The sequence below is a fragment of the Adiantum capillus-veneris genome, chromosome 23, assembly GCF_014529385.1.
Source record: "Adiantum capillus-veneris isolate H3 chromosome 23, ASM1452938v2, whole genome shotgun sequence".
NCBI classification, from domain to species: Eukaryota; Viridiplantae; Streptophyta; class Polypodiopsida; order Polypodiales; family Pteridaceae; genus Adiantum; species Adiantum capillus-veneris.
The window spans coordinates 66,444,341-66,469,004 of record NC_140953.1 but is presented as its reverse complement, the minus strand read 5'-3'; the positions used below and the strand labels follow the sequence as shown (position 1 = coordinate 66,469,004).

The 24,664-nt window shown below is 38.7% G+C and overlaps 1 protein-coding gene across 1 annotated transcript; it reads left to right on the top strand.

The window, feature by feature from the left end:
• The first annotated feature begins 5,326 nt into the window (after positions 1–5,326).
• On the top strand, positions 5,327–8,838 carry LOC147427900 (membrane protein PM19L-like). Its single transcript, XM_086497239.1, has 4 exons — positions 5,327–5,571; positions 7,612–7,792; positions 8,133–8,178; positions 8,538–8,838. Exons 1-4 carry the CDS (start codon positions 5,457–5,459, stop codon positions 8,631–8,633), a joined length of 438 nt encoding a protein of 145 aa, XP_086353365.1. The 5' UTR covers positions 5,327–5,456; the 3' UTR covers positions 8,634–8,838.
• The last annotated feature ends 15,826 nt before the right edge of the window (positions 8,839–24,664 follow it).

The following is a 24,664-nucleotide window of genomic DNA, read 5'->3' as shown; positions in this document are numbered from 1 at the left end:
CTCAATATGACTGTCGCGACAGCATGAAGAAGCCCTAAGTAAAAAATAGTGATGTTAAAAGCCACCCCGGTTTTTGAGGAGCCAAAGAGTAGGTTTTTAGCTAAAAACTAAAACTGATAGGAGGTAGATTAGGGGATGGTACCCATAGGGTAGCCAAAATAAGATGCTGGGAAGGTGTTAGCTTTATGGTAACTAGCTCTATCAACCAAAGTGATCCAAATCAAGCATTTGTACAGCACAGGGTGCTCCCTTATCAGGCAACAGCTCAATTTAATCTCTTGAGCTCAGAAAGTGATTCAGAGTGTATCCTACAAACCCCCTCCAGATGAGATGCTAGAGCAACCACAGCCCCAAGGCAGTAATTTAGCATGTAAAACATAAGGTAAAAATCCCTTACAGCCACAACTCAGAAAAAGATTCGAGTGTTTGGAGGTCATATTGTGGCCAGAAATGGCGATTTAGAACATTAACGGAGCCCCATAGATACTATCCAGGTCCGAAGTCGTGACCGTGTGTGTGTGTGTGTGTGTGTGTGTGTGTGTGTGTGTGTGTGTGTGTGTGTGTGTGTGTGTGTGTGTGTGTGTGTGTGTGTGTGTGTGTGTGTGTGTGTGTGTGTGTGTGTGTGTGTGTGTGTGTGTGTGTGTAGCTGTTTTAATCATAATAAATACAAACTAATGAACAAGATGTTCAAAAAGATGTCTGACTAAATATGTCTAGGTAAAGATAAGTACAGAAACAACTCAGTCTTTGATTCATAATTATATAGCATAATAAGAATGAAATATCATTCCAAATGAGTTTGTACAAATGTATCAGAACTATCCCAGTTGGTTCATCAAGTGTTTTCAAAGTCGGACTGTAGCAAGCTAAACCTTTTTAAGCCAAGATAGAATTCTCACCTGCATCCATATAGTCAAGACAACAGATATGTTAGAATTGGCCACATATGGCAGGCTTCAAAGAATCTATCAGTTGTTATCCATGTCAAACTTAAAAATTATTAGATTAGCTACTGTCCTACATATTAAAATGTCAAGCAATTTTTTTATAGAAGAAACATCATATTCCTGCCACAGTCTCTCCATATGTTTTAACTTCTTCTTTTTATAAAAAATGTCGACTAATCCATAACATTCTATGTAAAGTATGGGAAAAATCTTGCATGCAATGCTAAGTTTTGTAATTTCATCTTAAAATCTGCTTCGAGGTCAAGCCCTTCAAGGCCAGAATCAACTAGGATTATAATTGGACCGATTTTAAGGCCATATATCAAAAACCAGAAGTTACTGAGTCGTCCAATATTTTGCATCAGGTTATGCATATTTACTAGCACTATCCTACATTCCATAAAGAACTCCCTTTGAAACTAAAGTAATAGTTGAATCATCAGCCCAGAGAAGTACCAGCCAAAGCCAAAGAAGTATCAGCGAGAGCCAGAGCCAGGGCTAGCCAAAAAGAAAACCATTCTGAGAAATAGCCAGCTAATGAGAGTAGTAACATCCAAAAAATGACTAGTCACATCCAGAGACCAGGATTAAAGACCAGAAAATGAGCTTATAGACACAGCTAAAAAAACTTGCTATTGAAGCATAGATAAAGATCAAATCTCAGTTTGTAAGTCAAGGCCACTAGGCAACATCAAATCTTCCTCAGGTAGCAGTATTTAGCAATAGGCCGAAGGTCAGTTTTTTTGCAGATAAACAGACTCTCCATATCACAACATCATAACATGTTCCGGTTTTAAATGCATCAAAACTTGATTAGTAACCATATGTTGGTCAAAATCATAGGATAATCCAAATCCTAGGTAGAAAAGCATAAAAATCCAGAATAGGTATGTTTACATATATATATATTTTAAGGCAACACCACCACCAAGAACCACATGTAGTGGAAAAAAAGGACCAGATCTAAGCCAGACATCCAAGCAACTAGCTGTAGGTTAGATTTTTTGTTTAGTCAAAGCAAATAATTTCCCCCATATCACAATATCCTAGGTAGTAAGAAAACCAGATCAGTACCTCTTTTGCAAGTATCAAAATCAGATCAGTATCAACCAGATTTGTATAAAAGCAAAAATGTTTACATATATTCCATGGCAGCATAACCAGCAACGCCACCATGCTTTCAACATCATACCCACCATAGGTAGGATGTTTATGCAAAACACTAATTTCTCATAAGTTTTCATGATAGGTAGCTACTTCATAGAGAAAATTCTCAAGTACAGTGAGCAGGACTGGAGTTTTAGAAAAACCCGTTTATGTAGTATTTTCCAGTCAAAAAGACTAGCAGAAATTCACATGCTTCCTGTAGCGTGTCCAAGCTTCAGTTAAACAACTTCCCTTGAAAAAGGCCTTTCTCACAAAATAGGGCCAGAGTTCAGCCAGTATTAGGAACTCATCTCATTAGTCTAATTATAGCCAGTATTCGATTTTTTGTAAGACAGAACAGTCTCCCCCATATCACCATACTATAGCACATTTAGGTAGTAAAAAAACAGATCAGTAATATATTTATCAGAATTGATTCCAAATTTTAGTACATCAACAAAAACTAGAGTAAGTATGTATGTAATCAGTACCAGGCAAGCAAAAAAACAAACCCTCTATTGATGTGTGCATATCAGTACCTAGATTATCATACCATTTTCCTTAGCAAAAGAAAATTCCAAATGAACAGTTCTTTCAATATTCTTAAGGTCAAGAAAAACCTGTTCTAATCACTCAACAAAGCAAGGGATTTACTAAGCATTAAGATTTTGAGTAAAAAATCAAGTGTGTGTAGAAGTAATCCCAAGATTTTCTTGAAAGTGCCAAGGCAGACCAAGTCTAAGTGAAGGGAAGAGCCCCTCACCTTACATAGTGGAAGAGGTAGGGGAAATCACGAAAGTACTCAGTTGTGGAGTGCCGCAGCAACCTAGCACTGATCCTTCTCAATATGAGTGTAGGAGGTTTTACTGTTAAGAATCATTCCAAGAGAGGAAGGCAAAGTTTCCGTGCCAAGCCACCCATCATCAAGCGAGGTCATTAGAACGAGATCGTGGCGCATTATGAGTGGAAGAGACCCATCGCGACAGAGTGATGACTCTTAGGTAAACCGTTCAAATCAGAAGCCTGGTGTAGGAGGTTTTACTGCTAAGAATCATTCCAGGAGAGGAAGACAAAATTTCCGTGCCAAGCCACCCATCATCAAGCGAGGTCATCAGAACGAGATCGTGACGCATTATGAGTGGAAGAGACCCGTCGCGACAGAGTGATAACTCTTTAGGTAAACCGTTCAAATCAGAAGCCTCCACTCTCATCCACGTAAGAAGCCAAAAAATGGGGTCTAAGCAAACTTGGTAAGAGTTACATTAAGGGGTTTTACCCATAAGGTAACCCAAAAAATGGGTGCGGGGTTTTTTAGAATAAAATTTATTTATGGTGGATAGCTCCACTTTAACCACTGTAATCTGCCTAGAAAAAGCTAGGAATTATCATTATGGGAGGTGTATAGTAAAGCACAAGGTAATCTCCCATAAGGCAACAACTCAAGTTTTAACTCGAGTGCATATAGTTGGATTTCATTGTTCCTAGCAAGATACAGTGATTCAAAGCATAGTCAAAAGCAACTACAGCCCGATGCAATGCCAAACTAAGAGTTATTTAAAGGAGCCATAGTAAAATGTATTGCCAAAAGGTATGTGTTGAAGTGACTGTGTGTGTGTGTGTGTGTGTGTGTGTGTGTGTGAGAGAGAGAGAGAGAGAGAGAGAGAGAGAGAGAAAGAGAGCACCTTTCCTTGGTAACGTGGTAGCCCTCCAAAAGCGACCTCGGAGAATGGCACCAATCAAAAATTGTCTTGTCCTAACCAACTGAGGGTTATGAAAAGCCCGTTTATTGGCAAGTCATAGTTTTGATAGCATGGCACAACAATAGCGAGTTGGTAGAAATCTTTACATTGCCATTGGTTGATGAGCAGAGAGATATGTGCAATTTGAATTTATTAAAAGTCGTGTGAAGAATGAGTTGATCACAACTGATTAGCTGAAAGCACTCTATGTGCTCATTAAGAGAGAGAGAGAGAGAGAGAGAGAGAGAGAGAGAGAGAGAGCTACCCAGCAAGTCTTTAGCTCAAAAGAATCGAAAAAGAAGGTGGAAAAAGAGATAGCAAAGATCTACTGGATGAGTCTTGACCTCAAGATCTAATATATGAGAGAGAGATAGAGAGACAAAAAGCATACCTACGCATTGATATCTTCCTAAAGTGATTCCAAAGACGTGGACGCACAAACGCACACACTTATACCCCTAACTATATATGACTCCATGTGTGTGTGTGTGTGTGTGTGTGTGTGTGTGAGAGAGAGAGAGAGAGAGAGAGAGAGAGAGAGAGATCCAATTTCCATGATTTTCTCGGTCGCAACAACGCACAGGTCATGTACTAGTACTTCTTGAACAGCCTTTTGATCAACAAAGGTCACCCCATGCAATGTGTGACTGAGTCCTTATTGTATAAAATTACTGCCGGAAGCTTCTTGAGAGGCTTAAATTGAGACGAGGTATTTCAAAAGGTTCCTTAAAAGTAACCATACGTAGCCTGAGAACATGGAAAAGTATGTGATCCTTTATTGAAGCACTCCTTTCATGGAGAAGTTATTCTCTCATGTACACCTTCAAGAAATCACTTTAGGCATCTCCTCCCAAATTCGAATATAGGTTGAAAATTGAATCTCTTGTTTAGATGTGAATCACAAGGAACCCTAACTACTCCCTTTTTTTTGTGTGTTTTCTTTGGTGTAGGGGTGTTTTTTTTTTCTTGGGGGCGGGGAATATTGGCATCACTAGCCTCGCCCCTTCAGGTACAATCGTTGCTACCTTTTTCTAAGTTTCCCCAGTTCGAGTGGCGTAAGGAAAGATTCTCATTGCCCCCATGCACGCTTGCATTCATTGGAAGTTCAGCTAGTCGCACGAGATGTGTGCGATTCGCACACAAAAAAAAAAAAAAGAGAAACTAACCAATCTAGGTACTTATTTTGATCGAGTGCATGTGAAAATAAACTAGAAAAGTCGGTATATGCATGTGGGATGTGTGTGTGTGTGTGTTCTATGAAATTGTCTCTTGATGTCTATCTAAGAAGCAATGTGTGTGTGTGTGTGTGTGTGTGTGTGTGTGTGTGTGTGTGTGTGTTCGTTCTATGAAATTGTCTATTGATGTCCACCTAGGAAGCAATGGACAATGCCTCTGTCCAAGGTAACGTAACATGAAACTTGTGCAAGCACCAAATTTGGATGCCATGTAGTGGATCTCTTCAAATACTACCACCCTCCTTCATTAGCATGCATTCTAACAGAGCCTTGAGCAAATTATAAGCTATATAATATCTACTATAACCTGATTTTAAGGGCTTTTGACGTGAGATTAAGCTTGCTAATTTAGCAATCAAGTAGTTGTGAGCAGTGTGTGATTACCAAGAATGAGGCTCTTCGACCGGTCATTGGTGGGTCCCATTCTGGCGCTTAATTTTGTGTTGTATGTGATCGTGCTTGGCATTGCAGGCTGGGCTTTGGATAGCACCATCGACGCCACTCGTAAGTTTGAGAGAGAGAGAGAGAGAGAGAGAGAGAGAGAGAGTTGCATAAGATTTTCACATTTATCTTTCTATGTTGAAACTTCTCTTCTAACTTCTTCTCCTTCTCTCTTGTTGATCATCCTTAGGATGTGGTCACACGTGCATCAATTATCACTAGGAGTTTACTTATGCAACTATGCATCACACAACTCCTCTCTATAGTATTTCAACGAGCTACATCTTGAAATTTCAGCTATTTTTTATGATTTTGACACTGTTTTGCTTCAATTTTGGAAGGAATGTTTCATTTTTCTTTTACTCCTAACCGACATTGTTGAATTTTTAAGCGGCATGATTGTAAGTTGAGACACGCTTTTTCCAAACTCTGTCTCGTCCACTTCCCCCTTGAGTACAGTCTTCAGTTCAAGACTCAACAAATATAGCGCTCTCTCTCTCTCTCTCTCTCTCTCTCTCTCTCTCTCTCTCTCTCTCCCAATTAGTGCGGTAGATTGGCTATTCCATTTTCCTCTTGAATAATTGGTCATGTTCAAGACTCCTCAGCAGGGCCAGCGGTCCCCTACCCCCAAACGTACCTAGCTAGGTATGCGGTGCCTCCCTCACAGAAGCTCATGATGTTGAGGTAAGTCACAATGTGGGAATTATTGTGACAATTTGTCCAAAACTTCTTGTGACGTGGTGATAGTGCACGCCTTTTGGTTGGAGTCGATACACACACTCAACAGAGGTTCTTGTACAACAAGATAGAGGGTAGCTCAGAGAGACTTGAGAGACAACTTCGGCCTCACAATAAAATTGTGTTGCTCAACCTCCATACTAGTTAGACAACCATGGTATATGCAATAATTCGATCTATTTTGGGATTTGTAGTAGTGATGATGTCTAAATATTGATTTTGAAAATTAAGATGTTGTGCCTTCTCCTTCTTCCTCTTTCATACAATGTCCTGGAAACAATGTGATCCTTTTTCCCTTCGTGGACAAGTTATTCTCTCATGTACACCTTCGCTTTAGGCATCTCCTCCAAATATAGATTGAAAATTGAACCTCTTGTTTAGATGTGAATCACAAGAAAACGAATTTTTATTGTCATCTCATGGCAGTCAAGGCCTTGCTTCACTATCCGAAGGTGCTTAGCCCGTCTGTAATAGCCTGAATGTTGCTTTTGGAAGTCGTCGGCTCTCCCTTGGCATTCGATATAAGTTACATGTTGTCTGAATCTTCCACTCATTTTTGCCTTCGAGATCTCGTGAGGCGCAGTGGTGGCTGGTGACAGTAGCTCCCTGATGATGGTACCTGGGAGGTCCGAGCGGGTGATGTCCCGACTATGGGGCCCGCCCCTTCGTCGGAGCGGGGGTGTATTTGTCGAGGGTGGCACCCAATGTATCCCAATGTCTAGTTTGCTTTGTCTTGATGCATCTTGGGGATGACCTATCTTGAGGTGGCAGTTCTGGCATCGACCTATCTTGAGGTGGCAGTCTTTGCTCAGTACTAGTCGATGTTGGTTGGTTGTATTTGGCATCCGTGGCTCCTGATGAGCACCAATTTTTTCAGTTTGTCCAATATATTCACCCACATATTGTGCGTTTTTCCCCAGAGAAAAAAAAGGACAAGAAAAGGAATCTTTCTTTTTGCATTTTAAAATATTTAAGTGGCATGATTTTCGAACTTTGGCTCGTCCATTTTCCTCTCGAGTGCATCCTCGTCAATTCAAATTTCTCTCTCTCTCTCTCTCTCTCTCTCTCTCTCTCTCGGAATAATATTTCCATCACCCAAATGTAATAGATTAGATATTCCATTTCCCTCTTGAATAATTATTTGGTCATGTGCTCAGATATATCTTTGAGGTCTCTTGGGGCTCTCTTGGTTTGTATGGTGGACCTATTGCTATAGCTAGTTTTTTTAGTAAAATCAACAAATAGTCCAATAAAATTTGTGTACCATTCCCATTTAATTAGGCATGCATATACACATATTGGTCAAGAAATTAACTCATTTTTTTTCCAATAACCACTCCAATCTAAAACATGAGTGTTTTACAGCCTTCGGCTTCAACGCAGCGACAAGCTACTTCGTCAGTTCTAGCCTAATTGCTGGGGTGGTAGGCCTGGCTTCTGTCTTTGGAGGGCTTCATCTCATAAAAGATTGGAGGGAGGATACAAATGTCTCGGCAAACATGTCTTCTGCACTTATTGCATGGTTTCTCTTGCTTCTAGCTTTTGGGTACTCTCTCACTTCATTCAGCATTGAAAATAAGCAAGTAGTATTATGTAAAAGAAGATTGATTATTAGAATTAAATACCAGCTTGAATTCTAGTTTTAGCATCTTGTATGATAGACAATCAATCTTCTTATGAGAAGCTACAAAAAAAAAAGGAGAAATTTACTCTCATAACCAGGGGTATTTTGGAAAATTTGGAAGATTTGAAGGGCATTTTGGGAATTTATGACAAATTACTTGGGAATTTCCACAAATTAGAGGGGTATTTTGGTAATTTTTCCAATATTTTATCTATTCTTGATAAATTTGTACTTTACTCTTTTATTTTGTGCTCCTCAATAGGCTTGCTTGCAAAGAAATTCACATTGGAGGTAGAGGCACCACTTTGGTAAGTGTTTGGTTTAGTGCTTAAGTCATCCAGTCTTATTGATTCACAAGAAGTTTTGGACAAATTCTCACAATATTTCCCACATTGTGACTTACCTCAACATCATGAGCTTTTGTGAGGGAGGCGCCGCATACCTAGCTAGGTACGATTGGGGGTAGGGGACCGCCGGCCCCCCCACCGGGCCGGCGGTCCCCTACCCCCAATCGTACCTATAAGCTAGGTGTGCGATGCCTCTCGAGCAGAAGCTCATGATGTTATGCATTGTATGGAAAACAATGAGAAAGACTCCGTTTTCCTACATGAGAAAATTTCTAAATCTTCTTTTTGATTATTGATGGTGTGTTTTGTTAATTTTTCAGCAATTCATGGAGGCCTTTGTCATTATTCTTGTTGCTACACATGGACTTTATGTTATGCTTTTGCATGGGCGCTCTCTCATTCGCCTCCCTGTCTAGATTTTGCTCCAATTCAACCACTTGTTTAGATCTAGTGATCTCGTACACATAGATCTATTGTACTGTTGAATTCTTTGGTTTTTTCCCCATAAACTCACAATCCCCTTATAGAGAAGAATGTAATAAATTTGAAGAGAGAGTTCTCTAATTTGTCAACAATTCCATAATATTAAGAGGTTCACACCTTGTGAAATTTTCATTTTTACTTTGGAATTGCACACAATCAATTTATTAACTTTATTATGCTCTCTTTAAATGGATCGAGGAAAAAAAATCCCAATGCGTTGGTAGAGGAACATGTGGAATGGTTCAGGAACATGTGGAATGGTTCAGGATCAAGCAGGCCCTCTTGGTCAATGATCAAGAGGAGATAAATGCACTTCGATTGCATGCCAAAGAGAGGCATGTTTCTTTTAAGAGATGTCCTCTTGACATGCATGTCCTTTGTGCAAGAAATGTTGCACCACTTGGGGTTCAGACCACGAAATTGTCAAATTGGGGAAGGTAGATCTAGCCCACTACCATGGTGTTGAATATTTGGTGTTATTTTTTCATAGGAATATTTTTACCAATTTCAAGATATCCTTTCAATTGCGCTTGGCTAATTTAAGAAGCGGGTTGGTGAAGGCTATGTATGGGAGTAGAAATACATTGATCACTTTAACCCTGCTCGGGAAGGGAAGCAACACACACACATAAGTTATGAGTAGGTTTGATCTGAGAGGCCTTAGAGCAACAAGTTGTAGGCAGGTTGTTGGGCTCTCGAGGAAGTGAAACTAGAGACTAAGGGAAGCAAATCTTTGAGCTATGTCGGTCTTGCCTAGCGGATGCCTAGTCTTGCATGGCCGAGCTTGCTTATCGGACCCGCCTTCACATTAGCACCATTTTCGATGTTCCCTTTTGCGCTCACCATCTTCAGTGCTCTTAGGCACTACCTTTATTCGACGGTTATATTATCTTTGAGGTTCCTCTATTGTGTGTACCCTTTATCTTAGGCGCTTTGGCTTGATTTTTGTGTCTCTCCTAGGCCTCGTGCCCACCACTGTGCCGCTTTGTCAGTCCCCCCCCCCCCCCCAACACACTCACTCACTATAGTCTGCTCCATGACTAGTACACTTTCTATATGTGTAATAACACGTGTTGATTGATTCCCAATTTCAACAACATAACAAGAATTGTCCAAAGTTTTCACCATGGTTGGTCGTGTGATTTGATGCACACATATCCACATACCATACACTATCAACACATTTTGATAAATTTTCAAATATATTGTTAGTATATGGTGCACAATAATCACACTCAAAATGGCTTTGCATGCCACATGTTCTCAACATCCCTACCATTGTTATTTCCAATATTACTACAAAATCTCCACAAACTCTTTGACTCCCTTACCTCAATAATTTCATCTACCTTCTACATTCTTATACCTTAGATTATCATACATACTAGTATAGCCGGCGCCTCTCTCTCTCTCTCTCTCTCTCTCTCTCTCTCTCTCTCTCTCTCTCTACGTCACTATGTTCCCGAACGTTGCAGGCGACACCCGCCGGATGAAAGAGATACTGAAACATGACAAGGAGAGTCGGAATTCCCTCCCCCTTTATCTATTAGTACAGATGGCCTAAATTCCCTCCCCTTTATCTATTAGTATAGATATTGGCTACCTTGATTTTGTTTACCTCAAACAAGGCCACCTCCACCTCATCTTCTACCTCTATCTCTACCTCTATTGTCTCAATAGACTTGTTCAAAACTATTTGTACCCTCAGAAGATGATTCTTCACCAATGTTTTCTCCTCCACATATACCAGACACACAAAATTATTTAGAATTTGGAATGGTCTCTTTTATGAGTGGAGGTCTTGAAGTGCATGTATGTTATTCCTAGCACATGCAAGTAGGCTCCACCTTTGCATCATTAATAATACACCAATAAATACAAAGAATTCAAATATGTCCTTTATCTTTAAAACACAGTCATTCATAGACATTCTTTTTCTTTTCATAGTAGTTAGCTTTGTCTTTAAGTGAAACTTTATTTCCTTATTATTGGTTGCATAGCAATGCATACACTAAACCAAGTTGTTCCAAAGCCTCCTTCTGGAATTGAAATTCTATAAATGCCTAGTAGTTGTATCGTGCACCATTACATAACCTTTCATACTCCCTTGCTCCAAGTTTTGAAATCTTTCACAAGTCCAAAGGTTGAATTTTCAAAAGGGACAATAGTGCATCTTTATGTTCAGTAATCCCAATAACCTCTACCCCCATGAGGAAATTGATCATTTTTTGAACTTCCTAGCATAGAATTTTTCTTCTACAAGCGCAAAGCGCACCAAAAAAAGTCATTTTGTTGTCACAAGCCATGACCACAATATGTGAGCTAGTAAGATTATGGCCATCACTCTTGGTAGGTAGACCATATTGATGAAGTTCAATTATAGTACCACTAGCAATGATCTCGTGTTTGCTACCTTGTGCGAGTAATAAATGTGGATGATAAGTCATTCATACATACCATGTGTTGAGCTTGACTTCTCACTAGAGATGGCATGGAGATTACTTGCCCATACTCAAGCACAATGCCCCCTCTCTTGTCCCTGTCCCAGTTCTTGGCCATCCATTCATGCCTTGACCAACAAGTTAAGCCCGTATGCCTACTTCCTCCCGTTTGGGTAATCTTTTTTGGGACCGATAATAATGTCATATTGGTCTCAGAAAATCATGCCAAAATCTAAAACAAATTCCTTGGGAATTTATGAAGGTAGCATCATTAATGTAGCACTATTAGATCATGATTTCACATTTCTAGCATATTTATAACTCTTGGTCATTTGACTAGTTTATGCACACTCTCTATAATAGCCAATTTTAGTGGTGGGAGAAAGTTTGCTTAAGTGGAGAGAAAATTAAAATTGGTGACACTTGACTCTTGGGAGGTCATTTGCAGGATATTTCTATTAAGTAAAGGATAAGATTTTTAGTCATGAGATTTTGGAATAAGACAATGTGCTTTGTCAACCTCTGGTCATCATGTATACCAAGCATGTTGTACATATGAAAATACCAAATGTTCTTATGAGATTCCTATGTTGAGTGTAGACTTTCGAAACACATTGAATATAGGATACACTAAAAAAGTAAACACATTGAATATAGGCTATACTTCATAGAAAGAGAGAAATAAAAGCTTCAAATATATGGGTGGTGATATTATTTTATGAAGGGCCAATGTGTTACAAAATCTCTTTGTGTAGGGTTTATATAGGAGATGGTGGTATCTCAAGTTTAAAAGTAAATCTGAATAAAATTTTTGTGGGGCTTTAAAAATGCTCATATAGTTAAGGTTTAGAATTTTACAATATGTGCTATTTAAAACTTGATTGAAAGTTCTAATTCATTGAAAAGAGAGATGTAAAGCGAGGGCAGGGCTTGTCTCCAACAAAGGCATCAATCATTGGGCTACATTTAGTCATGGTAAAGCGAGGGAGGTATTTGATAATAACCTTATCCAAGATACAATCTATTGAATTGCAGTGTTGGATAATAGTTTACAGACATAATAAAGAGGAAACTATGAGCGATTTCTTCAAATGCAGTCACTTTTATGAACCACATGTCTAGGATGTGATCCCTTGCAATGCATTGATTAGAGAATATGTCCCAAAAGAGAAGGTGGCAAAGCTCTTGGCCATTTCCATCAAATGCAAAGTAGCGGCTTGTCTATGATGCAATCACTGATGTGAAGCATCCTTGTGGGATTGGTTTCTTTGGATGCTCTATTGCTCAATACGGCCAGCAAGGGAGGGGTGAGGAAGCTATCATCTATTTGACGGAGTAACTTGTACTTGCACTCTAAGGATGTGTCCCTTTGTGTCTAGCTTTGGTTGGCATATAGCCCAAACATGCAATTTGATTGATAGACTAGCAGTCCTCAATGAGCTTCCTTTTTGGGATGCAATAACTTACAATGCAATGATTTTAGGATTTTCCCAATAGCAAAAAGCCAAGGTAATTTTATTATTATTTAAAGGCTTTTGAAAAATGGTGACATGCTTTGTGATGTATGCCAAATATGGTTAAATTTTAAAGGAAAAAAAGTCTTTTATGAGCCCCCTAGTTGATGAAAATCATATCCACGGTGCAATAAAAAACTAATTTTCATTAATTAGGGGTCTTGAGAAGACACAACATAATTTTTAATGCTTTGGTTGACATGTATTGGATAGATAATCAAATTTAAGATAAGATCATTAGATAAATGTAATTTCTCTGTAGCTATAGTAGGATATGCTAGCAAATGAATTCACTGCTTGCAAGATGTTAATGGTAAGGGTTAGAAAGATTTTAGTCCTTGTCTAGATATCATTACCTAGACTATATCCATTGATGCAGGCTATGTCTGAATCAGCATATGATCAAAAGAAAAACATTCCATTTTTTTGTGGCCTTGTTGCTTGGGCATATTCTACATTCCAATGCATTCCAAGAACTTGCATTTAGAAGGGAATTGATCATAGTGTACACGTCCTTAAAGCTCCTCTAAATTCTAGGTAATTGATCTAGAGAGAAGCCCTTGCTTCACATTTGATGAAAATAACCCAAAACCCCTTGAACTATCCCTAACTAATGATCATATCCAAATGAATTTATTCTCCTAAATATAATGAAATAGATGATTTTGTACATGGAGAATCTTTCACTACGCATCCCATAAAAATAGATGAGCTTTAGCGAGCCTCAGTAGGTTGAATAATACTTCAAGTAAGCTCACAGAGTTAGATGAGCTTAAATTTTTCATTTGGGCTCTTTTTTTTGGCCGTCATCTTTACTACATGCAGTAATCTACAGGTAATTTCATCCTTTTATGCAAAATTTCTATCATTGCAATTTTTTGCAAAAAAAGTTCCTTACAATCGTCTTTGGGTTGTGCCATATAGCACGTATTAGTACCATGTTTTTTTATCTTTTGGGGTAGACTTCACATCAACTACAGTCACTTGCCATGGCTGACAATAACATAGATGTTTTCAAGATGTTTGTTGATGAGGAAAAACTGGATGGGGATAACTCTCGGATAACTACCCAATGTGGGCTTACAGGATGACGCATGTTCTTCTATCAAAGGTCATCTAGAATGTTTTGCAATTCATTAATGCATGTGTGCCTTCTATGGATGTTAAGGATGTTGCAGGTTGTAGCATATTTATTACTACTGAAGTTGTTTTTCCTGTGGCTAAACAATCTTGTTGGGATGTAAGATATGTGAAGGCTCATGCATTGAAAAATCTTATTATTACTCCTCACATTCACTCAGCAAAATCACCTAAACATGTTTGGGATACTTTGGCTAGTCTTTATGCAAGTTGTAATGAGGCTAAAATTTCATGGATGCATAGGAATCAAAGATAATGCAAGAGAAATATGACATGGGAACTTTTCTTGCTGGTATCAAGGATATCAATGAAAAACTCATTTTTGCAAGTGAAGTTATTTCTAGAGTTGCAAATGTAGCCAGATATTACTCCTCACATTCACTCAACAAAATCACCTAAACATGCTTGGGATACTTTGGCTGGTCTATATGCAAGTTGTAATGAGGCTAAAATTGCATGGATGCATAGGAATCAAAGATAATGCAAGAGAAATATGGCATGGACACTTTTCTTGCTGGTATTAAGGATATCAATGAAAAATTCATTTTTGCAACAAGTGAAGTTATTTCTAGAGTTGCAAATGTAGCCAGATAGATTGTTGCATCAAGTTGATTTATGAGCACCAGCTTTGATAGCCTAGAGAGGATAGGGCCTTAAAGGTGGTTATGGTCCAGGTAGAGAATGGAGCATTGGACAAGGCTGAAAGAGATAGACAATTCACTTGTACAGACTATTCTTGATGCATTTCTAGCCTCTTACCAGACTTTTGCTAGTACTTGGAGACTTATGATGCAAGGAAACCCTCAAGCTATCAAGTTTGATGCATTGTACACATTGCTATTATAGGATTCATTTTCAAGGAGTAGGGCTAAATGTGCAATTGAGTAGGCTTTTGTTCCTTCTCATAGAGGAAGTAGTAGTAATGCAGCCACTTTATGAAGTTCTTCTATGGGTAGGAGGTTGCCTATGTCTAGTAGTAGTAATGCAGCCACTTTTTAAAGTTCTTCTATGGGTAGGAGGTTATGTCTAGTAGTAGTAATGCAGCCACTTTTTGAAGTTCTTCTATGGGTAGGAGGTTTGCCTATGTGTACTAGTAGTAATGCAGTCACTTTTTGAAGTTCTTTTATGGGTAGGAGGTTGCCTATGTCTAGTGCTTCTATTGGACACAACTTGTCTAAGAATTTTGATGAAAATGGCATGAAGTAGATGTTTTGCCATTATTGCAAGGCTAATGATCACTTGATCAAGCAATGTCCTAACTTGAAATCCAAAGAAGCCAAGAAGAAAGAGACACAAACTTCTACTAGTGTAGCATCGCAACATTTTCTATAAATGCAAATTGTGATGCTAATATAGATGGAAAATGAGCATTTAGTGCATAGTGTCCTATGATCCTGATGCATGTATGTTAGCTGCTGCAGAGTCACACGTTTAGTATGTTGATAGTGGTGCTACAAAGCACATTACTTTGCATCTTGAATTTTTTACCTCTTGAGAAGACTGTCACATGTGCCACCAATGCCTCTTATACAAAGCACATTAATTTGCATCGTGACTTTGTTTACCACTCAATAATACGATCACATGTGACAAAAAAGTTGGAAAGATTATGCTAACTACTACAAATGCCAGTTTTTCCGCACTTGTTGATGCACTTTATGTATGTACAATGAACTAAAAATAACATGTTGTCTGTATCTATACTTGCAAGACTTGGTCTTGTTGTCAAATTTTTGGATGACAGATGTAAAGTTCATGATCTCAATTTTGGTGATAAATTGTTGCATTTGGCATTTTATGTCATGATTTGTATACGATCACTTTGTAAGACAAGTGTGGGAAAAATTTTACAAATGCACTTGTGGATTTAAAGGCTATTTTTGATGCAAAACTTTGGCATACACTTTTTGGGCATCTAGATTTTGCTTATCCGTTGCGTTTGTGGAAATTTGATATAGTTGCTTCTTTTCCGCCTCTTGAAGTTCCTTCTAGATATGTTTGTGAAGGTTATATTTTGGGTAAGATGTAGCATTATAAGTTTCCAAAGGATGGTTCAATAAGAGCTACATACAAGTTACAAGTTGTGCATAGTGACGTTTGTGGGCCTATGCAAACTCCATCATTGGGTAATTACCTACATTTTGTGACTTTCATTGATGATAAATCTAAGCTTGCATGGTTGTATCCACCTAAAGCTAAGTCCAAAGTGTGCAAAGAGAAAACATTTGTCACCCTCTCTAAAAACTGTAAAGAGAAGAGCACAATCTATGTGAATGTATGCATGTGTGTGTTTGAAGACTCACCATGTATATGTGTGCTTGAAGACTCCACCTATAGTATCAATGCTAAACGCTTTGCCTCAGATGAGTCCCCACATCACCCCGAGCTAAAAACCCTCACTTGTTTTGTCAATGCAAAGAACTCCAATTCATCAACAAGTGCTCCTTTGAGCTCAACATGTGCTCAAGAAAAACAAGAACCTGCTACACTCACTGGCAAAAACTACTCTTTGAATCCATATGCATTCAAATTCAATCCTCCAATTGCCTCTAGCTCCATCTCCACTCTGTACGAGTGCCTCTTAGTGCTTACATCATTGTTTGGAGATATTGATTGCATTCACAGCTTACAAGTATAGCTAGATGTATGTTTAGTCCTCTTCGAATTTTTTCAAAGAGATTTGCGGTAGTATCATTGTGGGATAAAAAGGACCAGCGTTTGCTTTATAATTTATGCATGAGCACCTTTGAGTGTACCTCGGATCAAAAAGAACCTTTTGTCTATATCTGCACTTGCTAGACTTGGTCTTGTTGTCAAATTTGTGGATGACAGATGTACAGTTCATAATCTCAGTTTTGGTGATGAACTTGTTGCATCTGGAATTTTGTGATGTGGGATGTATAAGCTCACTATGTATGACCAGTGTGGGTAGGATTTTGCAAATGTAGTTGTGGATTCAAAGGTTGTTTCAGATGTAAAACTTTGGCATGCACGTTTTGCGCATTTAAATTTTACTAGTTTGTTGCATTTGCAAAAATATAATATGGTTTCTTCTTTGCCGCCTCTTGAAGCACCTCTAAATCATTTCTGTGAAGGCTATATTTTGGGTAAGTTGCAGCGTTCAAATTTTCCAAAGGATGGTTCAATTTGGGCTGCATGCAGATTGCAACTTGTGCATGGTGATGTTTGTGGGCCTATGCAAGATTTGTCCTTAAGCAATTACATGTACTTCATTACTTTCATTGATGATTAATCTAGGCATGCATGTGTATCCACTTAAATCTAAGTCCGAAGTGTTCATGTGCTTCGACCAATTTTTGGCTATGGTTGAAAATGTCTCTAAATGTACTATGGACACCCTCCATTTAGATCGAGGGGGGTCTCATGAGTTTAATGCATTGCTAGCTAGTCGTGGGATAAAACACCAATGTACAGTGTCATACACGCCTTAGCAAAATGGTGTTGTTGAAAGTAAAAACAAGTCGCTTACGGAGATGGCATGATGTATGGTCAAGATTCTAGCTTTGCCACATTCGCTTTGGCTTGAGGCCAGGTGTGCTACTTATGTACTTAACATGTGTCCTACAAAAGCTTCATAGTCTATGACTCCTTATGAAGCATGGCATGATAAGAAGCCATCTATTGATCGCATGCGCATTTTTGGTTGTTTAGCTTATGCTTTGTTGACACAAACGTATGCAGAAACTTGGATGATAAGGTTGCTAAATACATTTTTATTGGTTACAATACTGAAAGCAAAGGTTACAGGTTATACCATCCGCAAACACAAAGTATCTTGGTTGTATTTTTGAAAGATTCGGTTCAGTCTTTATTGTCATGTACTAGAGATAGTAATGTAAGGTCACAAGACATTTACAACAGTTTGTTGCCTCTTTTTACTGATGGAAACTTGAATGTAAATTCCAGTGAGGCAAATGTACAGCCTATGGGGGTTTCTGAAAAAGCTACAATTCATCCTATTACTGATGCACATGTACATGATGTACTTGATCTGGAGAGGGTTGAGAATGAGCAGGCTAGAGGTATGCTAAAATGGCTGGTGCATACTTTGCATAACATTAAATTGGATGCACCTATGTCTTGTTGTACTCGTTTAGGTTCTCGCCATGCATCAAATTGTTATGATTTGGTTTTTTCAATTATGTGGAGGAACCTCTATCCTTAGATGAAGCACAGAATTTAGAAAATTATATGGCTATCATGCAATCAGAATGTGATGTGCTTATAGAAAATGACACATGGAATTTATGTAATTTGCCTCCTAGAAAAAATTCCATTGTTTGAAGATGGTTTACAAGTTGAAATGTAAGCTAGATGGTGAGATTGATCGATATACAACTCGACTTGTTACAAAATCTTATGCACAAAAGAAAGGCATAGATTATAAAGAGACTTTTTCTCCCACTTGTCGTATGACTAATGTTTCTTTTCTATGTGCATTGGCGGATTACTTTGGATGAGATGTACATCAATTAGACATTGTTACTGCTTTCTTGAATGTTGATATATTTGACGACGTTTATGTAACACAGCCTGGCGGTTTTGTCAAAAAGGACAAGAAGATAAAGTGTGTAAAGGTAAGAAAGCTTTGTATGGGTTTAAGAAATCTCCTCATGCTTGTTATGAGAAAGCTGACACTCATTTGGTTAAACAAGGCTTTTTTAACAGTCCAACTGAAAGAACTTTGTATCTAAAGCATGAGGGTGATGTATTTTTCATTGTTGTTCTATATGTGGATGATTTTTTGATTACTAGTCTGAATGAGACACAAATTTCTAGATTAAAGGTTTATTTGAATGCTACTTTCAAGATGAAAGACTTGGGGTTGTTTTCAGGCCTAAAGTTTAAGCAGTGTAATGGTGGTATTACCTTGTGTCAAACACGCTACATAGAGACATTGCTATGTAAGTTGAACTTGAGGACTGCAAACCTATTGCTACTCCCATGGAAACAAGTTTGAAATTAAGTCTTTATGATGTTGGTGATCTTGCCGATGTCACTCTTTACCAAAATGTTGATGGATGCCTTACTTATGTATGCAATACAAGGCCTGATATTCAGTTTGTAGTCTCATAGGTCAGCAAATTTATGCATAGCCCAGGGTCTAAGCATTGATAGATTGTTAAGAGGATATTTAGCTACTTGAATGGCACTTTACATCTTGGGTTGTTTTATTCCAATGGGAGATCCCTACGCCGCCAGATCTACATGCCTTTTTGGACTCAGATTGGGCTAGTTATTATGATGCATAAGCATCCACAAGTGGTTTCTTTTTCATGATTGACAATTTATGCATATCATGGTTGATCAAGAAGCAATCTGCTATGGCCACTTCCACTTGTGAGGCTTGAGTACAGGGTAGTCCTCACAGCTACGGTTAAGCTATTTGGCTCAAATGCCTTATGGTTTATTTGGTTGTTTGACACTATAATGCCACCATCATCTACACTGATAGTCAGAGCGCGTTGGCAATTGCAAGGAACCCAATTTTTCATGTTCACACAAAGAACATTGAGGTGCATTATCAGAGAGAGACTCTCTGCATGAGAGATCAGCTTGGCTTATGTGCCAACGCAGGACAACATTGTAGATCATTTCACAAAGCATTGGGCTTACTCCCCCTTGTGGATTGATAGTGTCCTCAGGGCATGGCACTTTTCTATGCACTATGTGTCATCTCTCGCTCATTGCATCACTCCCGGGGGGGATTTGTTACCATATATATGTGGTGGTGATGTGTGTGAATACACTTGGGAGTGTCAGGGCATTTTTTCCCTCACTAGGAGATTCTTTCTCTCGTGCATTATATATACAATGCACGGGGGAGATTCTTTCCCCCATGCATTGTATATACGCCCATTGTTCTAGGGCTAACTTATCTTTCCATTGTGCACTAAGAAATACATACTCTTTGTTGTGTGCCTTAAGCTTCTTCATCTTCTCCAAGTTGTATGTGTTTCCCTATAACCCTTTTTCCAACACTTCTTGCATTTATAACAATGGATCTCGGACCTCGTGGGTACCATGGCAACTAACTAAGCATTGGTTCTACCATCCTTGTCAAAAATCTTGCCTTTGCCTTTTTCCTGTAGAAAACTCGTGCATTCACTTTTGGCTTCAATATCCCAAGCCAAACAAATTGATGGCTTTCTTGAGAACGTTACTTGTGCCTAGGCAGCTAGTTGGGTGTTGGACAATCTTCTTTCCATAGCTATGTTGGTAAAAAATAGTCATTGTAAAAGTAGAAAGATCCACATGCATGCACTTGGTTCGATGAGCTTGATTGAGAAGCCAAAACATTCAATGATCTTGCCCTCCTCTCCATTGGGGCATTGCACCCTCTTTGAACAATCCTCTTAGGCTAAGCATTGCGGTTGTCCACCAACTTTCAATGTGGAGTCTGCTATCTATGTTGTCCGCATCTCAAGATGTAAGAAAAAATGTTAAATCTTCCCAAGTGCATTTGCAAGACGCTGCAAAACATAGCTCGTTGTCATGTAGCACTTCAAAATGCTTGCAAATCCTTCCTCTTCGCTTGCTAGCAGTACTCCAGTAGCAGGCTGCATTTCACAATGTTGTCAACACAAAATGGACCCCCACTATTTGGGTTTGCATTTTAAAATGCACCTGAAAACGTTGTTCGATGGAGGTGTTGCCTCATGCAAGGTTTTTTGGAGCCCCAGCCAAGAACATTTTAAAATCCAATTTAAAATGCTAGAGCTTGAGGCTATTGGTCGCAAAGACGACCGCCTCATAGCTCCTCTTTGGCAGCTTCTTTCCTTTTCTCTGTGGCAATCTCCTCCCCCCTTTCAATCATCGAGCCAAGAGCTTTGATACCATATGTTGAAATTAACGATGTGAAAGGGACGAGTAATGGGGATAATAGATGTGTGTGTGTGTGTGTGTGTGTGTGTGTGTGTGTGTGTGTGTGTGTGTGTGTGTGTGTGTGTGTGTGTGTGTGTGTGTGTGAGAGAGAGAGAGAGAGAGAGAGAGAGAGAGAGAGAGAAGAAGAAGAAGAAGAACAAGAAGAAGAGAATTTAACGTCGTAGGAAACTATCCCAAGAGATCTTAATGATCTATCCAATGAGGAGAGTTAACCTCAAGACCTATTATTCAAGAGGGAAATGGCATAACCAATCTACCACACATGGGTGATAGAAAGGTTATACCATTTTCCTCTTCTTATTAGCGTGCACACACACACACACACACCCAAGAAGAAGAGAACTCCAACGTCGTAGGAAACTATCCAAGAGACCTTAAAGATGTATCTGATAAGGAGAGTTGAACTCAAGACCTATTATGCAAGAGGGAAATGGCATAACCAATCTACCACACTTGGGTGATAGAAAGGTAGAGAGAGCCTACTGAACCAACCAACCTTGGAAATAAAATGATGGTATTACAATGAAGGCAAGGTGGTGCTTATATACTCACCTTAGTAAATTTCCCTACCAAAACTTTGACAAATAAGTAAAATAAATACCTAAATCCAAAATAAATATTGGAATCACATTGGGCTATTCATTTGAGATGCTATAACTTTAACAGATACTTGGTAGTTATGGCTTCCAATTATAAGAAGAATTGTAAGGACATGGGTCCTATGGGCAAGGCCACCGGCACGGTCGAACAGTGTGTACACTAGGGGGAGGCTATAAGATAGCACGATTAGGTGGAGACTAGCACACGCATAACCACCGCCCTTTCACTGGTATCCGAGCTATTTTTGGGAGAAGGCTAAAAGCGGCTTTCATGTGCGTGAGACGCCTTGCTTCTCTCCCACGTTTCGCAGACAGCGACGCCCCCGTTGTGCAGCAAAAAGAAGATAGGCATAGATTTCTGTGCGAGAAACGCCTGGACAGACAGTGACAGCCGACCGCCCCACCGACGCACGACCAAGGCAAACTCGACGGCATCGAAGCTCCGAAGGCTTCCGTTAGCGATGTTGGTTGCACGCGTAAGAAGACCTACTTAATCCTTGCATGAAGGAGGGTTGAACCCATCCCATGAAGGTAAGAGACCAACACTTTACCATCAAGCTATTGGCCCTTGTTGTGTATAACAAGGAAAGATAGTCTACTTGTGTTGAAAGGAAAACTTGAAGGAAAGGGAAAGCTTCAAACTTCAAGGAAGTAGCTTAACCCTTCCTTTTCACTTCTTGGAGAAAGGCAAGTTTTCCTCCAAAAATTCTTTTTTCCTCAAGGAGATAGCTTCAAAGTGAAGAAAAGCCTTCACAAAAACGATTAGTTTTTGTGAAGAATCATTAAAAGTGTTCTTACAAGGAATGACAAGTGAAGCGCTCATATTCCCGCAAAGCGAGGTTCGCATGCAACGCAAATCGCGGAGCATACAAAACGCAAAGACTTCAATTTTCAAGGTACAAGTTGTCGTTTCTTTTTCTCTCTTTGCATTAGTGTGTGTTTACCATGGCCAGTGAGGATATCCCACCTACACACACGTTTGATTTTGAGCACGTAGATCAAAATCAGGGCACCACGGGTGCTGTTGACACTAATATGCATGATGATGATGATCTAGGAGATTATGGGCTTGTAGATATAGCTTCTTTCAAGACTTTGGAACATCGCCAAAGTGTACTTGAAAGAAACCTCTTTGCACTCAATGCAAATGTTACCAATCTTACAGAGTTACTTGTGAAATTTATGAATTCACAGACAACTCAAGGAGCCACAAAAAGCACGGTTCAAGGGAACCAAGCTCGCACGACTCAAGGAGTCCAAGAGACGAGTGCTGCAGAAGATGCACAAGGTAGCAATGCATTACTTAAGAATATCACCATTCCTGAGTTTCACGGGGAAGAGTGTGATCGCATCAAAGATGCGGTCAATACGTTCTTACACAAATAAAGTGATATTCATAGATTGAGATACACCCCGGATATAAAGACGGCTATGGAAACAAGTCTATCTCTTAACACTAGGTTGGTAACCTAACAGAACATAAAAGTGTCCTTTCAAGGTTTTGAAAAAAACCTCCAAAACCATAGTAGATCCACTCATTTTGTAAAATCCTTTCATGAGGTTATAGTTCAAGGCCTACTACACATGGAAAAAATAAGAAACTTGTAAAATTTCTCATCTTTTGGTCACACCAAGCCTCTAAAGTTGATGGACCAATACATTTTCATCAAAATAGTAATTTCTTACGTTTTGTTGCATAAAAATAAGATTAGGGATTTTTGTAGGACTTGAGATAAATTCCCTAGTTAACTTCAATGGGTTGGTGATCAGAACATATGATTGCTTCTCACTCACTATTTTTTGTTTTGCCAAAAGAAATAGGTACAAAAAAGTTGAATTTTTACCATTCTGCAAACCTATCATCAAAGTTTCTATAGCCACAGTCAATACAAATAATATATGCATGTTTTCTTAGTTCCCTATTGTCCTTTAGGTTCATAAGGAGCCATGGAGCATGTCAAAAGAATAATACATCTCTTACCAAGGGGAATCTTGGGGACAAAGATGAAGTGCTAAATACAGCAAACATGAAAAAACTGGGTTCAACATTATGAGTTGTAGAACCCATAGAAACTATTCAATATCTAGCCAAATTTGATCCTTATGACTAGATATGGTTACTACCTACAAAATGCATGTAGTTCTCACAAGAAACTAACAATATTGAAAAAGCTATACTTGATATACTAGAATGTTTCGTTTTCTTCTATAATTGAAAAAATCAACCATCGTTGTCTACTATGCAAAATAGGGTATTAGGTGCCCCAAAACTCAAGGAATATTAGCTTTATGTTACAATATGCGACATAGATAATCAAAACTGCATTTGGATATCATGAAAGCCACCAAAAAAATCATAGAAGAGCTAAAATTGGCTAAAAAATAGGATTTGACAATTTTTGTAATTTGGTCATAACTTACAACTTTAACATTTATTTCTCCCTAGAAGCATCAGGACATGTTGAGGACTACTAAAGATAGTTATCTAGCATTATAGACCTCACAAACATGAATTCTAGAGTGGTATAGTTGCAAAAAGTTGAAAAAAACCAAAAACAGGACCCGTTTTTTCACACAGTTTAGGTTGTGAAATGTTGTGCAAGAACAAGGTTAAAGATGGAATTGATATTCCAAAAAAATGTCGAGTTTTTTTCAGCTCATGAGACAACTTTCTAGACAAATAGCACCTCAAAATCCATTTTGAAACTCTTGACATAATTCAAGGAAAATGGTCACTTAACAGGACATAAAAGTGTCCCATTACCAACCTAGTGTTAAAGACAAGGCCTATAAGTGGTGGATGACATTTCCAATAGATGCTCGTCCTCCATCTTGGGCTACGTCTCAAGCTTCTTTCTCCAAAGAGTTTTTGGACTCCAATGAAGAAGATAAGAATTGGTTAGCATGGGATGCATGCCGCATGTCTGGCCCCTCTCTCACACAGTACCTTTCAAAGTATCGGGAAATCATAGTAACACTAGTTCTGTAATTGGACATTTAAGTGTCCTGTTTTTCTACCATGTTTTGGCAATTTATTTGTCAAGCTAAAAAGAAGTTTTTTACACCATGCTTCTACCATAGATTGGTTATGAGGGAACGAAAAAATTGGATTTTCTCCATATCAAAATACAATCTGTATGGAGAGAATTCTCGTAAGTTCTAAGACATAAATTTTAGTAAAATTTCAAGTTGTTTTTCCAAAAAAAAATCATAAAATTATTATACCTTTTTGTAGAGATGGCCTTTTTTATGTTTATAAAAGCCAAGTGTCAGCATTTAGAGTTACAAAACAATGGAATGCACTTCAAAGATAAGTTTTCATGTTACATGTAAGCTATAGACATAATTTCATACTTGAGCACTT